Here is a 15,189-nt window from a genome sequence, read left to right as displayed (position 1 = left end):
TGGAGAAAAGTGCCCAGCTTGTAACTTTCTTCTAAAAGACAGCTAGACCCATACTCTTCATTATATCCAGTTTGATGATTATCACAGGCAGACAGGCTAAGACTTGGAACTGACAAAAACAGACTCTTTAGGCATCCCAGAAATCTGTATAGATTTGCACTGAATTGCCAAATATGAATTTCTGAAACTAAAAGTGTTCACTCCTGCTGACATGTACTAGATGATCTAAGGAAAATCCCCATGACGGTAAGCACTATGCAGCAGCTCTCTCTGAAGGATCAGTCTTTAAAATAAGCAGACAAGTTCCCAGATTATGCTCCATTTATCAACTACATTCCTACAAACTGTTAACGCCTTTGCTCAGCAGCATAAGAATGCAGCCAAGTGCCCAGGTGCAGCGTTGACTCCCTGCTGCTGCTGCCACCACAATTGTACAGCTGTGGCAAAAGCCACTTTTCTCACACCCCTGCTCCCACTAGCATCTGAGGTGGTTCCCCACCCTAGTTACGTCAGTGCCTTTTCCCTTTAAATATTATCCTGCTTTGTACACCTAATATCTGAAACTCTTTCCAACCACTTTAAGAGCTCTTAGGAACCTTGTTGTTCTCTCCCAATGTTCTGCAAAGCATGATTACAAAAGTGAAAGCAGAAAGAAAGCCAATAATGGCTTTTAAAGACTTATTTTAAAGCTGGACCCAATTCTTCCAGGCTTAGTCACTCTGAAGCCATGGATATGCAGTGCTACAAATGCCCTTCAAAAGGTTAGGGGGACAGACTGCAGGCCCCTTGTAGCACTACAGAAATGTTGCTGGTTGAAACAGGAACTTCTCTGTGGCACTGTCTTTTCTAATGCCACATGCAACGTGTGTCCAATGCATCACAGCACTACTGGAAGTCTCTTGCTCTCCCCAGCATGCCACAGCACTCCACTTTTTCCCCCACTCTGAACACTGCTCCAAGGGGGAGGGAGGAAAAGCAGGGTGAACAGTCACTAAGTACAGTCTCATGGGAGCACATCCTGTCCACTCTCCTGCAGACCTGGGTGGTCAGTGAGTGCAGGACTGAGACTAGGCCATTCTGGTCCCACAGCCACTGACAGCCTGGTCCCAGCTGGGCTGCACCTGTCAGTAAGCACAGGTCAGGGGCCAGGAACAGGGTTGTCAGTGAGCCCAGTCCCGGCCCTGTGCTCCCTGACAGCCCAATCCTGGCTGGGTTCAAACCCTGCTTGTCATGCCCCAAATGGCATGGCAGGCTGTCAGAAAATGAGCTCCCTTGCCCTGGTAGGGGAAGGAGCAGAGCCCACAGAGGCCAAGCAACCTATTATCCTTATACTAGAAAACATGCTCCGGAATGATTTTGCAGCACCTCTGCAGCACTTTTGTAGCACTTCAGCAGGGAGGGCAGGGCGAGGAGAAAGTTTGCATGACTATCTGTGCCTCCTAGCATTGTTGTAGCACTTCAGAGCAGTACAAGTACAAGCATAGCCATTGTTGAGTTGAGTTGACATCTGACCAGTGTAGGCAACATGACTAAAGGAAGAAGAACCAGTCCCTTGGAGGCTTCATCACCAAGACTACTAGAAATGTCTTCTTCACCTTTTAGTCTGGTTCTGCACCCCTTTTCTCACAATGAAGAGTGCTTTGCTTATTCAGTTGCCCCATTACTGATTTCAGTGAGACCAGACCATTCAAAAAAATCAATGCTACTCAAACTAAATAAGGAGGGGCAGTGTAGAAGGGTGGGATGTCCCTTTCAGGAAGAACAGTCAACCCTGTAGAGAAAGCTCAGCTGTAGGGCAGTTGGCTAACAGTGTCCCACTGGGACAGGGGTGGGCAAAATACGTCCCATGAGCCACATCCAACTCTTCGGGCCATTCTGCCTGGCCTGCGGGGCCCCTAAAAAATTTAGAAAATATTTGTCTGCTCCTGGCTGCCTGTCAAAGATGACAGGAGACAGGGGCAGCAGGACCCAGGGAGAGCCTCAGCAGGATGCAGCAGCCCAGCCCCAGCCATTTCCCTGCCTTCCTGCCCTGCTCCGGCATCACATGCATCCCGGCTCCATCGCCGGACCAGGGAGCATAGTACCTCGCCAGTACCCCATGGAGTGTGTGTATGGAGAGGGAGTGCGTGTTTGCAGGGTGAACCCCATATGGACACACCACCATACACATGCACTCACAACCCCCTTGCACTGCCATACACACAGACCCCCACACCTACATCCCCTCACATACCCCAGCCACCCTCTCCCCACAGGCAGCCCCCCACAAACTCCATAACCCCCACACCTCATATATCCACACATACCCCCACATGCTCCCTCACCCAACAGCCCCACACCTATCCACCCCCTCAGACACACCCACATATCTACACCCCCACAGCACCCCTCAAACCTATACCCACCTTCCACAATATACAAGAGTAAGACTTCATTTTAAACTATTATATACAATCACCTCTATGTACACTATACAAACACATGTAAACCAGGATAAAACTTTTTTTTTAAATCGAATTTTAGATGTTTGCTTTTTAGAATAGAATTTGGTATTTTTCTGGTTCTGAGATGGCAACCCCTTGCTGAAAGGAGCATTTCCAGGGGCAAGGGGAGGGACTTCTGGTGGCAAAGGTCAGGGGTTAGGGGCCAGGACTTCCAGTCACAAGATGGTGACCAGGAGGTACCCGTCAAGAAGCGGGTCTACACATGCAGCCCTCGACAGCTTGTCAAAACTTGGTAAGTGGTTCTCTGCCGAAAATAATTGCCCGCCCCTGTACTGGGAGCTTTAAAACTTCCAGAAGAAAGAACAAGGGGAAGGAGGGGAGGAAGCAAGTTGCAAAAAAGAAGCTCTTTTCTTAGTGTCCAGGAGGGGAGAAAGGATTTCATTTTGTTTGTTTGTTTACTGAACTTTGGTTTGGAGAACTGGCTGAGGAGCTCATAAGGGAGTGAATTTTCCTGCAGAAGCCAGCAGGCTAAATGATCTGCTTACAGGCACAATCTGGCCCCTCCTAAAATAATTTATATATATATATATAAAAAGAATATTTTTTATGAATATGACTCACATATCAGAGGTGACCCTGTCCTGGAAGGAATCCGCTGGAATCCAGTTGGATCCTTTGAAGAAAATGGGGAGTCCATTGATTCTGAAGTAAAAGCTCAAACCTGGTGAGCCAGGTATAGGCTCTTCAACAAGTTCCACTGTTCGAAAATACACCTGGGGGATTAAAATTGGTGTATTTTTAAAACAGCCAAAATAAGGAAGATATAAAGAAAGAGATCTAAACACCCATCTTTGATCTTCAAATATTATTAGGAGGTCAATGCATTTATGAGCCATTTTTTTAAAAGAAGTAAAAAGGGGACTTGCTAAGGAAGCCATTGAGTGTGGTCTTATACCCACAGCATTAAGTTGCTTTCATTTTAAGAAGAGACTAAAACTAGAGAAATTCCCCAAACTTTCTAATTTACAAAGAGAAAGAGAATGAACAAATGAATATATGGAGAGCCCTATGAAAGTAGGGCTGGAAGGGTCTTCATGAGGTCATCTAGTTCAGCCCCCTGCTCAAGGCAGGATCATCCCAGATTAAACCAATCCAGCCTAATATCAGTTTAACCTGCTCTTGAAAACTTCCAAGGATGGAGGTTTCACAATTCTTCTACATAGACTGCTCCAATGCTTGACTACCTTCATTTTCAGGAAGGTCCTCCTAATCTCCAGCCTACATTTCCTTTGCTGCAGTTTAAGGCCATTTCTCCTAGCCTGCCCCTATGGCCACAGAGAAAAAGCCCATCTCCATCCCATCTTCCCTATAATCACCCTTCAGGCATTTGAAGGCTGTTAATAAAATGCTCAGCCCAAATCTGACCACATCAAAATTTGAGCCTCATCTTTTCACTAAGATTAGTTGCCCCAGTAATGACACTTTCCCTGTGGAAATCATTCTGTGATGAGAATTAAGAAGAAAACAAAGAGAAGAGGAAGGAGAATGAAGACAATGCATGCATACTGTCAATAGTTGGAGAGGGACAGACTTCTCTGGACATCTTAGTTTATTTGTGTACTTGGCACAAGCACACCACAATGACTAGCTCCAATAATTAACCACTGAGTTAATTTAAGTTACTGGGGGTCAGACAATCATTCATCAAGCAGAAGCCCAAGTATCCATTATAGTTGCACATCCAATGTATCATCCAGATTATCTGTAGAAGGAAATCAGTTGATTACCGTACTGTAGATATAATAACTACAGAATGCAAGCTGTTTTCTTCTTTTGCTGGACATGGAAGAAGACTGAAAAGAGATGGGATCTTTTTGCCACTGTTTGTATCAGCGGTGTATTGAACAATACTCTACTTGCATCAACAAGTATGCAGTAAAGAATTTCACTACCATATAGAAGTGAACTGTTAAATACATCTGTAGGACTGTACGGAGAAGCAAGTCTATGTAAAAAATATACTGGAGTTGTCCCCAGTCCACTGCAGGAGCAGCTAGACTTGAAGACATTTTAAGCTGATGTTCAAATGCAGAATGTTACCAGCATGGACACCATCTCATTCAGGAAGACTGCACCTGATATTTCTTTCTTGTTTTCCTTTCTCAAATACAACTGATTTATATTTAAAATACCCATTTTGTTTTATGTGTACAAAACAGAAGTACCAATACATACATGCTTCTTCCAATTGCTCAACATTCCAGATATACAGATTTATTAAATAAATTCAAATGAGATGATGGGAGGTAACCAAGGAATAGCAGCCAGCAAACCTAAAATGACAAGCCTGTATCAGAGTCACAGCTAGAATTTGGGGATTTCCTAACTTTTGAACTTTAGCTTAAATGAACAAACCACATCTTCTTCATGGCTATTTGCTGTAACATGTTCAAGACAGTAGGGTCTAGAATTGTACTGGACAATGCTAGGGATGAGTATGTATCCCAGAAATGTACCAGTAGGAGAAAGTTTAAGTAAGTGCAACCGATATACCCGACAACTGGAGTAAAGTGGAGTTCAGACTAGCTTTACATGTCAAACAAAGGCTGAAATCTGAAGGACCACTGATGACGCTCACATATGCTTAAGCATTGCAATTCTTCATCTTAATCTTAGATACTGTTAGGGAAAATAACATTGTCTTGTTTAATTTCACTTTAGCAACTGAAAGGATTCATTTCGACCCCATGTAGAGACAATCCATACCATTAACTGTGTGAGCAGAGATCATAGATTACTCACCAAAGACTGACCTTCCTGGGTCACACCAATGACCAATAACATATGTGAAAGAAAAGAAACATGGAACAATTCTGAAAGTTACAGAATGGAGCAGAATCCTACAGGAAGGTTATGCCTAAAGCAACACAAAGCCAAGGTAGACGTGCACCGTATAGATTAACTAAATCAAAGATGCATTAAGATATTGTGAGCCACAGTGCATCTGATGGAATGAGCTGAGCGTGGCATGATGTTTTGCGACAGGTGGGGGTGGGGCTTAACTCAGGGGCAGGCTTCAGGGTTGTGGGAGGGAAGGTCAGGGCTAGGGTGGATGTAGTGAGAGGAGGCAGGGCACTGGGCAGGGCTAGGCTGGGGGCATTGCAGGATGGGGGCTGTTCCAGGCTGGGGGGCAGTGGCAGGGCCAGATTGAGGGAACTGGGGGGGTAGGTTGACAGGTAGTGGGAGGGGGCAGAGCCAGCCTGGCAGGGTGGAAACTTAATGGCTCTCTGATTCTACCTTGCTATCCAACTTCAGACCTTCTGACTTCAGGCTATCCCTCTGCTTGTATAAAGCTGCAAGAATTGGTTATAGTTGCATGGGCTTCAGGGCAATGCTAAACAAACCCCCACCACATCAAATTACAATACTTGCAATGCTCTTCATTCCCTGCCCTGTCCCTGGTCCCCAGGGAGGATCCAAAACACTCTGATAGTGAAACCCCACCTCATGAATCCTTGGTTCCAAGGATGGGTTGTATGAGTCTACAGGTACTCTCCCATCTCAAGGTCTGGATATATTGCTTTATCCTTACCCTACAAGGGGGCAAATTCAACACTGGCTGCCATTAATGTCAGCCATCTAAGGGGGAAGGAGGTGAACCTCCTTTACCCTATTTAATTTCCTTTTATCCTATATGCATTCTTATCAGCTGATTACAGTATGATGGCCTTAGGCTTGAAGACAGGGTAGGTCCGTACCTTTATAGACAGCAAAGGTATATATAGAGACAGAGACAGCATAAGCTTTCATGAATCCAAGTTTACTTCTTTGGATACTGTAAAATGACAGCATAAAGAACAGTATAAAGTGGAGTGAATACTTAGAACAGTATTTCCCAACTGGTGTGCTGCAGCAATTAGTTACAATGAGCTTATATGGATGGAAAATGCCTTAACAGTGTGCAACAGAAAATGTTTATTAATCTAAGTGTGCCATGGGCTGGAAAAGGTAGGGATACACTGGCTTAGAATACAACATGTGAGAAAGCATGGGGGGGGAGCATATAAGCAAAGAACCCATAGGACTAAAAGGGGTCACAAAAGCTAATCCAGGTAATGGGATAAGAATCCCTAGCCCCTGTTTAAACCATACTTAACACAGCCCTATTTGTGGCTGGTTTCTAGTTCTGCAACTTCCTGTTCAAACTAGTTTTTAAAATTTGTCTGCCTGAGAACAACAATCCTGAGGTCAGTGATGGAGTGTCCACCCACAAGCTTTTGTTTCTTTCTGAAGCCGATATCAGATCAGTGTTCATTCATTCTTGTACATAGGGATCACTCTGTCTGTCCAAGGTGACAGCATATACGACATTGGTAGAGCTGCAGGCAAATCAACTTTGGATGCTGTATTCCTTGCTATTTGGTCCACTGATGATGTGGTCTGTCTTAATGTGGGGACACAGCAGGCATTTGGGTCCATTGCAAAGCCTGGTGCCTCAGTGAGGATAGGAGTTACTTAGTCTGTTGTTCGAGAAATGCCATTTAAGGTTGAGGGGCAGTCTATAAGCCAGGACACATTCATCTCCAATGGCTACCTTGAGATGGTCATCCCTTTCCAGGAGGGGTTAGAGGTCATAAATAATGCATTTGAGGTATTCAAGCTGGGGCTTAGGCTTAGTATAGAAGCATTCCTGGAATCTGTCATGTCCTACACACAGACTTGTTCAATTTAAAATGCTTAACAAAAGTTTGTCTCGCTAAATGCAGCACCTCTCATAACCATCAATATTTATCAGAAAAAGAACCAACTAGCTAAAAATTCCCATCCTTTGTCAAACAAATAACGTCAACTACAGGAAACAAAACCTCTCAGTATCTGGTGATGTTCTTTCTTCGTGGCATTTAAATTAAGTTGGAAACTAAAAGGTGGGAAGAGACCCAGAGTCAAAAAGTGACAGTGACAGAATGGCAGGATGCCCCTCTAAATGAGTGTATGGTGATACATAGAATATAAATGCCAAGATGGACTAGGGGCAAACAGGAAGGCACTGTGAAAGTAATGGGGGTGAGAAAAGACTATACAAGCTAAAAACCTCAAAGCACTAAAAAACTGACACAAAGTACAAACAAGAGCTCTGAAGATGATGTACAAATGAGTGCAGAGAGGAAAGGAAAGACAAAGAGAGTCCAGGAATAAACACAGGAGAAAGAACGAGTTTTCCACAGAAAGAAAAAGAGAATAAAAAAGGCAATAAATATGTTGTTTGATATAACCAGGAAAGGACTGCACATAATGCAAACAGCTAAAGTGTTCACACACTGAAAAAACAATTACAACCTATTCTAACCACCTGACCAGGGTTTTATGCTACATTCTTCTGAAAAATTCCAAATGGAACTATTTAAATTAACAAGAAAAAAAAAATCCTCTTTTGGTCTTGGCTGTGTTGTAAGATATATCTGAAAGGGGATGGAAAGCAGCTAAAATCCCCTCCTGTAAGAATGTCCTTGCTTTGGGCTACACTGTTCTAAGGGAAGGTGTAAAGCAAGGTAAGAATATGCAGGAAGCAACTGCAGGTGAAAGCAGTCCCTAAAACCCCTCCAATTTGCAAAAGGGACTGCACTAATGCTAACAATGGAGAGCTGGAAATTGGATGTTACATCTCTTAACGTGCATGTGTGTGTGCACACACATGCATATACTTTTCCCCCACTTCTCTACCCACCCTTATTTAGGTGGGGGGGGTGCAATGAGAGAGAAAATCATTTCTAAATAGTTAAATGAAATAAAGCTGTAAAAAGTAAAAGCTGCAGCAACAGATTCAAACCACGAACTTCAGAACAATCTCGCTCCTGAAACACTTTAAAAGTTTTTGCATCTCTGGGGAAACACCACCATTTTTCTGCCACTTCCCAGCAAAAAACCCTGTCTATTGATGTGCGAGCAAATCTTTACCTACACTGTAGAGAAGAGTTAAAAGGGGAAGAGGTTATACATGCAGCCTTTTCCCCTACCATGTAAAGCTAAAGAGAAGGATGCCAATCCAGAGCTCCAGCCTACTACGGACAAAGCCAAGGTCTAACTAGCAAAGTTTATGCCCTGGGCCAGCATTCTGTAAACCTGGCGGGCACTCCTGCATCTCCCACTTCCATGACCACCAAGCACTGCTGATTCCCACTGCCATCAATGATCACCAGTAGGAAATTTGGCAGTGAGAAAAGCAGCAGCTGCAGTGTGGTAGGTGCAAGAGGTTCCCCACACCCACCTGGAGCCACCACTGTGGCGCTGACTCCCCAAAGGGCCTCCAATTCTGGTGCCCCCTCCATTATCAAGTCAGCACCCAGGGCTGGTGCCCCACTTGCCCACTCCCAGTTAAGCTATTAGGAAGAAAACGAGCTAATGTGCCAAGTGCACAGTGGACTAACAAAGGTGCCGTCTACTGGGTAATAAACATACCTCAACAGGTATTCTGCCATGTATTTTGTTTCTAAAAAGGAGCCTAAAAGGGTGCATCTAGACCACAGCCCAATGAGGCAACAAGCTCCACCCAACTCACTCTCATTCCAGGGACATCAGCCCCAGAAATAAGGAGATGGGGGCATCCTAGTTTCCAAACCCTCTTGCCTGCTGCTTTTCTGCAACCCAGAAACATAGGTCTCAAGCTTAATGCCAGGACACCCCAAGGGCATACTCAGTGCCTCATTTCAAGGGCTGATGTGCATTCAGCAGGAGCAGATAGGCAGGCTCTGTCTAGCACTTTGCTGCTGAAAATGTAGACATGCCCCAAGTTTCTTCTGTTGCATAAAGTGCTCCAGAGGTCGCAAAGCTATGTAACTCTGAAGTCAGACAGAAAGTAGGGTAAGATGGCACCTTAGAGACTGACTGTTTCAGATAAGCATGAGCTTTTGTAAGTACTAACCTATTTTGTCAGATGCTATAAAAGGACTGGCAGAAAGAAAAGCTGTTTTTTATTTATAAATGCACACACACACACACACACACACACACACACACACACACACACACACACACACACACACACACACACACACACACACACACACACACACACACACACACACACACACACACACACACACACACACACACACACAGAGAGAGAGGAAAGGAATCAGGGAGAGAGAATGCCAACATCATATATACCCGCACTAATGTCACCTCAGCCACCACCTGCTTATAGGGCCACTTTGCTGTCTTCACTAGCCAAGTGGGCTAACCCCGACACAAAAGCACAAATGGACACTGATTCCACATCAGTTCCAGAAACACACAAAAGCTGGGGGCAGAACTTTTTAACCTCCCTGAATGTTTCATTGCCGACTTCAGAGTAGCTATCCCTCAATTAAAAAAAAAAATTAAAAACAACCTGGACATGAAATCGGAGACCAAGACAATTTGCAGATTTGATCATACTAATCAGCCTCAGGGGCCACAGTGTCTTACCCGTTATTTGGACTATCTGTTGACAAGGTAGGTTGTTGCCTATAAAAGCTACTGAGTCACTGAACCAGTCAGGGAACAGACGCATAGATTTGGAGCCATTTCAGAAGGGTAGCAGCTGTTAGGTTCTAACTGTGACATAAAGACAAGCCAAGAATCATAGCAATGCAGCAAAATCAACCAAACTTGAACCCTGGATGATGCAGTGTTGAAGTTGGCTTGGTTTGCTATATTTGTGTCATTCCCAGCTTGTCCACAGGTGAAACAGCTGCTGCCCCATGGAAATATTCCTATTTTGAAATGGCTCCAAATGTGTGCATCTATCCTCTTCATCTACCTTGCTGGTACTCGACCTTTTTGCCCAGCAGGCTGGACTGGCAGTGCCCAGTCTGATTTCAGGCCAAATTCAGCCCCAACTTGTTTCCACAAGGAGGGAAGGGGGCATGCCTGACCCTGATCCAGAAGCAGGAGGGGGAGGGGGTCACAGCCCATCCCCACAGGGGAAGGGTCCTAGCTTGGCTCCAACTGGCCATGCATGGAATGGGAGTTTGGGGATTTGGCAGGAGGGAGGGTGGCCATATTGACTGCCAAATTTCTAGACCCGTGGGGAGCCCCGCAAACCAGCTGTGATGGCTCCATGGGCCACAGGTTGAGCACCACTGGTCTAAGCCCAGTGACCATGAGTTCACCAGGAGAGACCTTGAAGCAACTGCTCTTCTGGAAATACTTTGCTGCCCTACTGCTGTGCAGTAAGGACAGGCTTTAGCTCTCAGTACAGTTATATGGATGTATCCCTACACTGCTGTTTTGTATTCCTGTCTTTCCCTTTGAACTGTACTGCAAATACTAATCACAAATTACCTTCATGGCTCCAGAAACAATCTTAGAACTCTGTAAACACAGAGACTGCTCATAAGGGTAGGTACAACAAAGGGTAATCATTTCCATAGGACTTTTTACAGTGATAAACACTGCATTTCCAGAAGCACAGAATTCTAATTAGCTTAGCGACACAAGTCAGTACTACCAAGTAAATGCACAGATTTATTTAGTGGCATCCATATGCTTATACCGTATGGGTTCCAATCTAATTTTGTCTGAATTATTCAACAGGCTGAGGACTTGCGTGTGGCTTTTTAAATGCTAAATCTTCTAGTAAGTAAAGAAAAAGACTTTTTTATACAACAATTGTGTTGCAAACTCATTTACACTGGATGAAATAAAATATCCCAAAGCTGCTGAGGAGTTCAGATTTCAGATACTATATTGCTCTAACACACTGGTTGCAGTTTTCCAACACAGCTGGTACTCCCCAGCAACTGAACTTTGTGACTCACAGCACATTACAAAGAGGTATTTTTTAAGAAGCGGACACAGAGCATACACAGGTTAACTGGAAGTTTCAGTTCTAAATAAACTTCACTTATTGAGAGTATATTTTATGTCATTTTTAAAATGATACAAAACCATTAAAGGGAAACTGCATGCCCATTATTGAATGTATTATGTTGTCACGCATAGAGGTGACATAACAAATCTCCAAGAGCTTAAACAAACAGACCTTTTAACTATGAAAATTTAAACAAATTATAAGCATCCTTCACACTTAAAATCTCCACTTCATCATAAATTGTCTTGAAGTCTGAATCCACATGCAGGTATTAGCATAGGTGAAAGTTGACAGCAAGTATGTAAATTATTTTGATAGCTTAAAAAAAACCCCAAAAAACAAAAAATACCACACACACAACTCCTGTTTCTAAGTAACAGTCTTGCATGCAAATTACAGTCTAGCAAATTGTTTTACAACACACCCTGAGAGCTGCTATTTTATGAGGTGAGCTTCCTGATATTAGCATAGTATAAACTCTATTAAATCAAGAGAACTTGGGTACCTTTGAAAGTCTCTCAATCTTGTATCCTGCCTCCATGATGAAAGTTGTTGTCATGTAGTATCCAGTTTGATTTCCATGACCATTAGGCCACCAAGTTTCCACTGAAGCGCTCTTAAGGAAGGGAAAAAAATTCCAAACACATTAGAAGATAAACTTGAAGCAATTTGCATGAAATTAGGTACAGCTCACAACTATGGATCGAAAAGTAGCTTTTACAGGTACAAGTGGCAGTGAGAGATTACAAGTAGGGCCCAACCAGGGTCACCACTTACCCCAGCACCTAGAGACCTAGATGTATGCAGGGTAACAATCCCCCAAGTCTGGAGGCACCAAAAGGCAAGTGGTCCCTCCCACCTTCCCAAGTTCTTCAGTCTATCTACTACTGTGTGTGTGCATGCACATGCATATACAGACAGTGCTCATTTATGGTTGAACCTTGCCACTGAAACATGAATAACAATAGTAATTCTCACTGAATGCCAATAGTACTTACACATCTAACAGGCACATATATCTTCAGAAAATCGTCCATATTTGGCAGTGAATATTTACTACCCATCACCTTTACAAGCGTCAGGCTAGCAGTAAGTTGGTTGCGCTGACCAGGTTCAATTAAATCAAGTTTTTAAATTAAATGAAAGGCTCTATCTCCATCCCGGACTTCAGAACTTTGAATTTTCCCTTCATATTGTTATTTAAATCAGTCACTTGTATTTACTAATTTAAACGTTTTGGAAAACAGGGAAAAGCGACCTCCTCTGCTATCTCCAAGTGATTTACTAATCTCCTCCTGCTTTCATAGTCAGACAGAATGAGATTTAGAGCATCCATTTCATCCAATTATATCTTCATTCCAGTAACCAACTACTGTGGGGTACGCAGTAGCCAATTCAGGACATAATGAGGAGTGAGCAAAAGTCATACAACAGTTACTAGGTCAGAGAACAGTACAACAATATAATTTGCTACAAGCCTTCCTATCAAAAGCAGTTACGGAGCCAAAAACATTTCTTCTCCTGTAATCTGGAATTATCTCGAGAATTTGTATGCAAGTACTAATCAAGAAACTCAAGGAATAAAAATTGCAGCATAGAAGTCATACAAATATGGAGTGGCTTTAGAAACCTATGCACAACTGGAGTTTTCTTACTGGCTATTAATGATCTCATGCCTACTCATCTATTAACTGATAAGAAAAACAAATTATAAGAGCAAGAAAACATGTTCAGTAAAATTCAGGGAGCTTATATACCCCAGGTGGTTCCTAGAGTAGTTTCAGTCCTAGAACATCAGCTGAAATGAGCTCTTGACTAGAAAGATATTTCTGGCCTGGATTTATTGTTTAGCATACACCAGGCATATCTGTTACATAGAATACGGCCCCATGTATGCTCAAATGCATGAAAGCATATTGCAGGATATCTTGTAAAACCAGCTGCTGCAAATTCAATCAGCAAAGACCTTTGTGGAGGAAGAATAATAAAACTGTTGCCTTTGCACCAAGGGCAGTTTCCCCACAAAGTCATGGATAAATTTCTTCCCAAACAGAAAATAAATAACGGTTAATCATATAAATTTTCACATGATAGTATGCAGGCTAATGCAGACATAAAACAGGTAAAGGCTAAGGCTTTGTCACAGGTTACCTGTATAATGCCAGAAATCTGTGGAATGTTGTCATGTCATAAAGTTGGGGCAGTTTTAAAGCAGCCACAGGTGAAGGCTTCATGTAGTTTCAGACCCACATGACTAGAGCGCCTGGCAAGTGGGGGCATGGAGACAACAGCCAAGTAGGAGGATGGGAGGGAGGCCTGTAGCTCAGAAGCTGCTTCTCCAGGGCTATCTAGTCTCACGGAAACTGAGGAAATGCAGCTCTGCATTGGGTGGGGGCCCTGGGCCTTAAGCCCCAGCAGCCCCACTCAGCACAGAGTGGCTGCAGCTTGGTGATACCAGGGAGTTCAGGAAAGCTGCTTGGTCTCTGGTCTTGCTGAGTTATGGCTGCTCCTCTCAGCACAGAGCCTGAGTCAGTGTCAGTGAGACCACAGTGATATCAGGAAATAGCTTCCTCCAGGACTCTCTGGTCTCGCTGAAACAGCTCTGCACTGAGAGCAGCGCCATCAGGCTTATGCCCTGGCAACTCTGCTCTCAGCACAGAGGTTGACACGGCCAGATTGCCCCAGGGAAGCAACTTGGTCTTGCAGAGGTGTGACAGCTCTGTGCTGAGAGCAGACCTGCCAGGACTTAAGCCCAGTGGCCCCTCTCTCAGCGTGGAGCCGCCACGCCAGTTTCAGCTGGAACCAGAAAGCCACAAGGAAGCTGCTTCCCCGGGGCACTCTGTTCTCACTGCAACTGACAGTGGTGAGCCTGCTCTCAGCGTGGAGCCGCAGCTTGGCTAGACCAGAGAGCCCAAGGGAAGCAAGCTTTCCTGGGTTTCTCTGGCCTCACTCAAGTTAAGCCTCCCTGTAGCAAGACCAGTGGCTGGGGTAGACCAGCAGTCTTCCCCAGCTCCATGGTCTCTCTGCAATTAAGCTGCTCAAAGAAGTTGCTCTCTGCAGCAATGGAGGGCTGAGGCAGAGAGCCATTAGATTTCAGAAGGCAGGAAAAGGTAAAGTAGCTGGAAGCTGTGCATCCTGGGATACTGGAGGAATGAAAGTAAAGTGTTTTACCTCCCCTGACCATTCAGACAATACCCTGGAATGGCACACACACAACATTTCCAAGATACATCTCCTTTTGGGTGGCTTATCTTTAAAATATTTAGGCAGTACTTATGATGGTTTAACCCACTTTAATGGGTGAATGCTCATATTTTAAGAAACCTTATGCCAGTCTTAAGGTAGCCTGTGACAAAACCCTAATACCCATTTTAAATTAATTTGTTTTAAATGTTGGTACTTTCTCACAAGACCTTCTGCTAGATATCCATAGCAGTAAAAAGGTCATATTCCATGAGATGTCTGTGTATCTATTTTAAAACAAAACAGTGAAATCAATTCCCCCTCTAGCAATCTATCTAGGCCCAGATACCCCTTCCCCTGTCCAACATAGACAATACCATCAGCTCCTGCTCTGGTCAGCCACTTCCAGGACATAGCACAGTGAACCCATGTCTGTGCTGTCAGGTAAATATTTGCAAAGTCAGCTTCACTAGGGTCCAGCTCTCTGGGCACGAAGCCCAGAGCAAAGAAAAACCCTCGAAGTCCTGACTCCCTGTTGCATACCCTGGGCTCACCCAATCTAGGCCTAAAACATCTTGGTGCAGTGCTAGGCTTTGTGCATGACCTTCCATTCTTTCACTTACAATTTAATACAATTCATAAAAAAGCAAAAAAGGAGTGCTAAACTTTAATATCCTACCTCTTATTGAAGAGTTTTGGTTTGGTTTGGGG

General features: G+C 43.9%; 1 protein-coding gene across 1 annotated transcript in view; it reads right to left on the bottom strand.

The window, feature by feature from the left end:
- The window catches only part of MANBA (mannosidase beta), a 91,233-nt gene that overhangs the window by 33,748 nt on the left and 42,296 nt on the right, over positions 1–15,189 (bottom strand). Inside the window, exons 7-8 of the mRNA XM_019553233.1 lie at positions 11,801–11,911; positions 3,066–3,217 (exon numbers count right to left, since the gene is read on the bottom strand). Coding sequence (XP_019408778.1) covers positions 3,066–3,217; positions 11,801–11,911 — 263 coding nt within the window. The remainder of the gene's footprint in view (positions 1–3,065; positions 3,218–11,800; positions 11,912–15,189) is intronic.

This window comes from Crocodylus porosus, unplaced genomic scaffold (genome assembly GCF_001723895.1).
Source record: "Crocodylus porosus isolate Cpor-Errol unplaced genomic scaffold, CroPor_comp1, whole genome shotgun sequence".
NCBI classification, from domain to species: domain Eukaryota; kingdom Metazoa; phylum Chordata; order Crocodylia; family Crocodylidae; genus Crocodylus; species Crocodylus porosus.
This window is presented reverse-complemented; position numbering and strand designations above follow the sequence as displayed.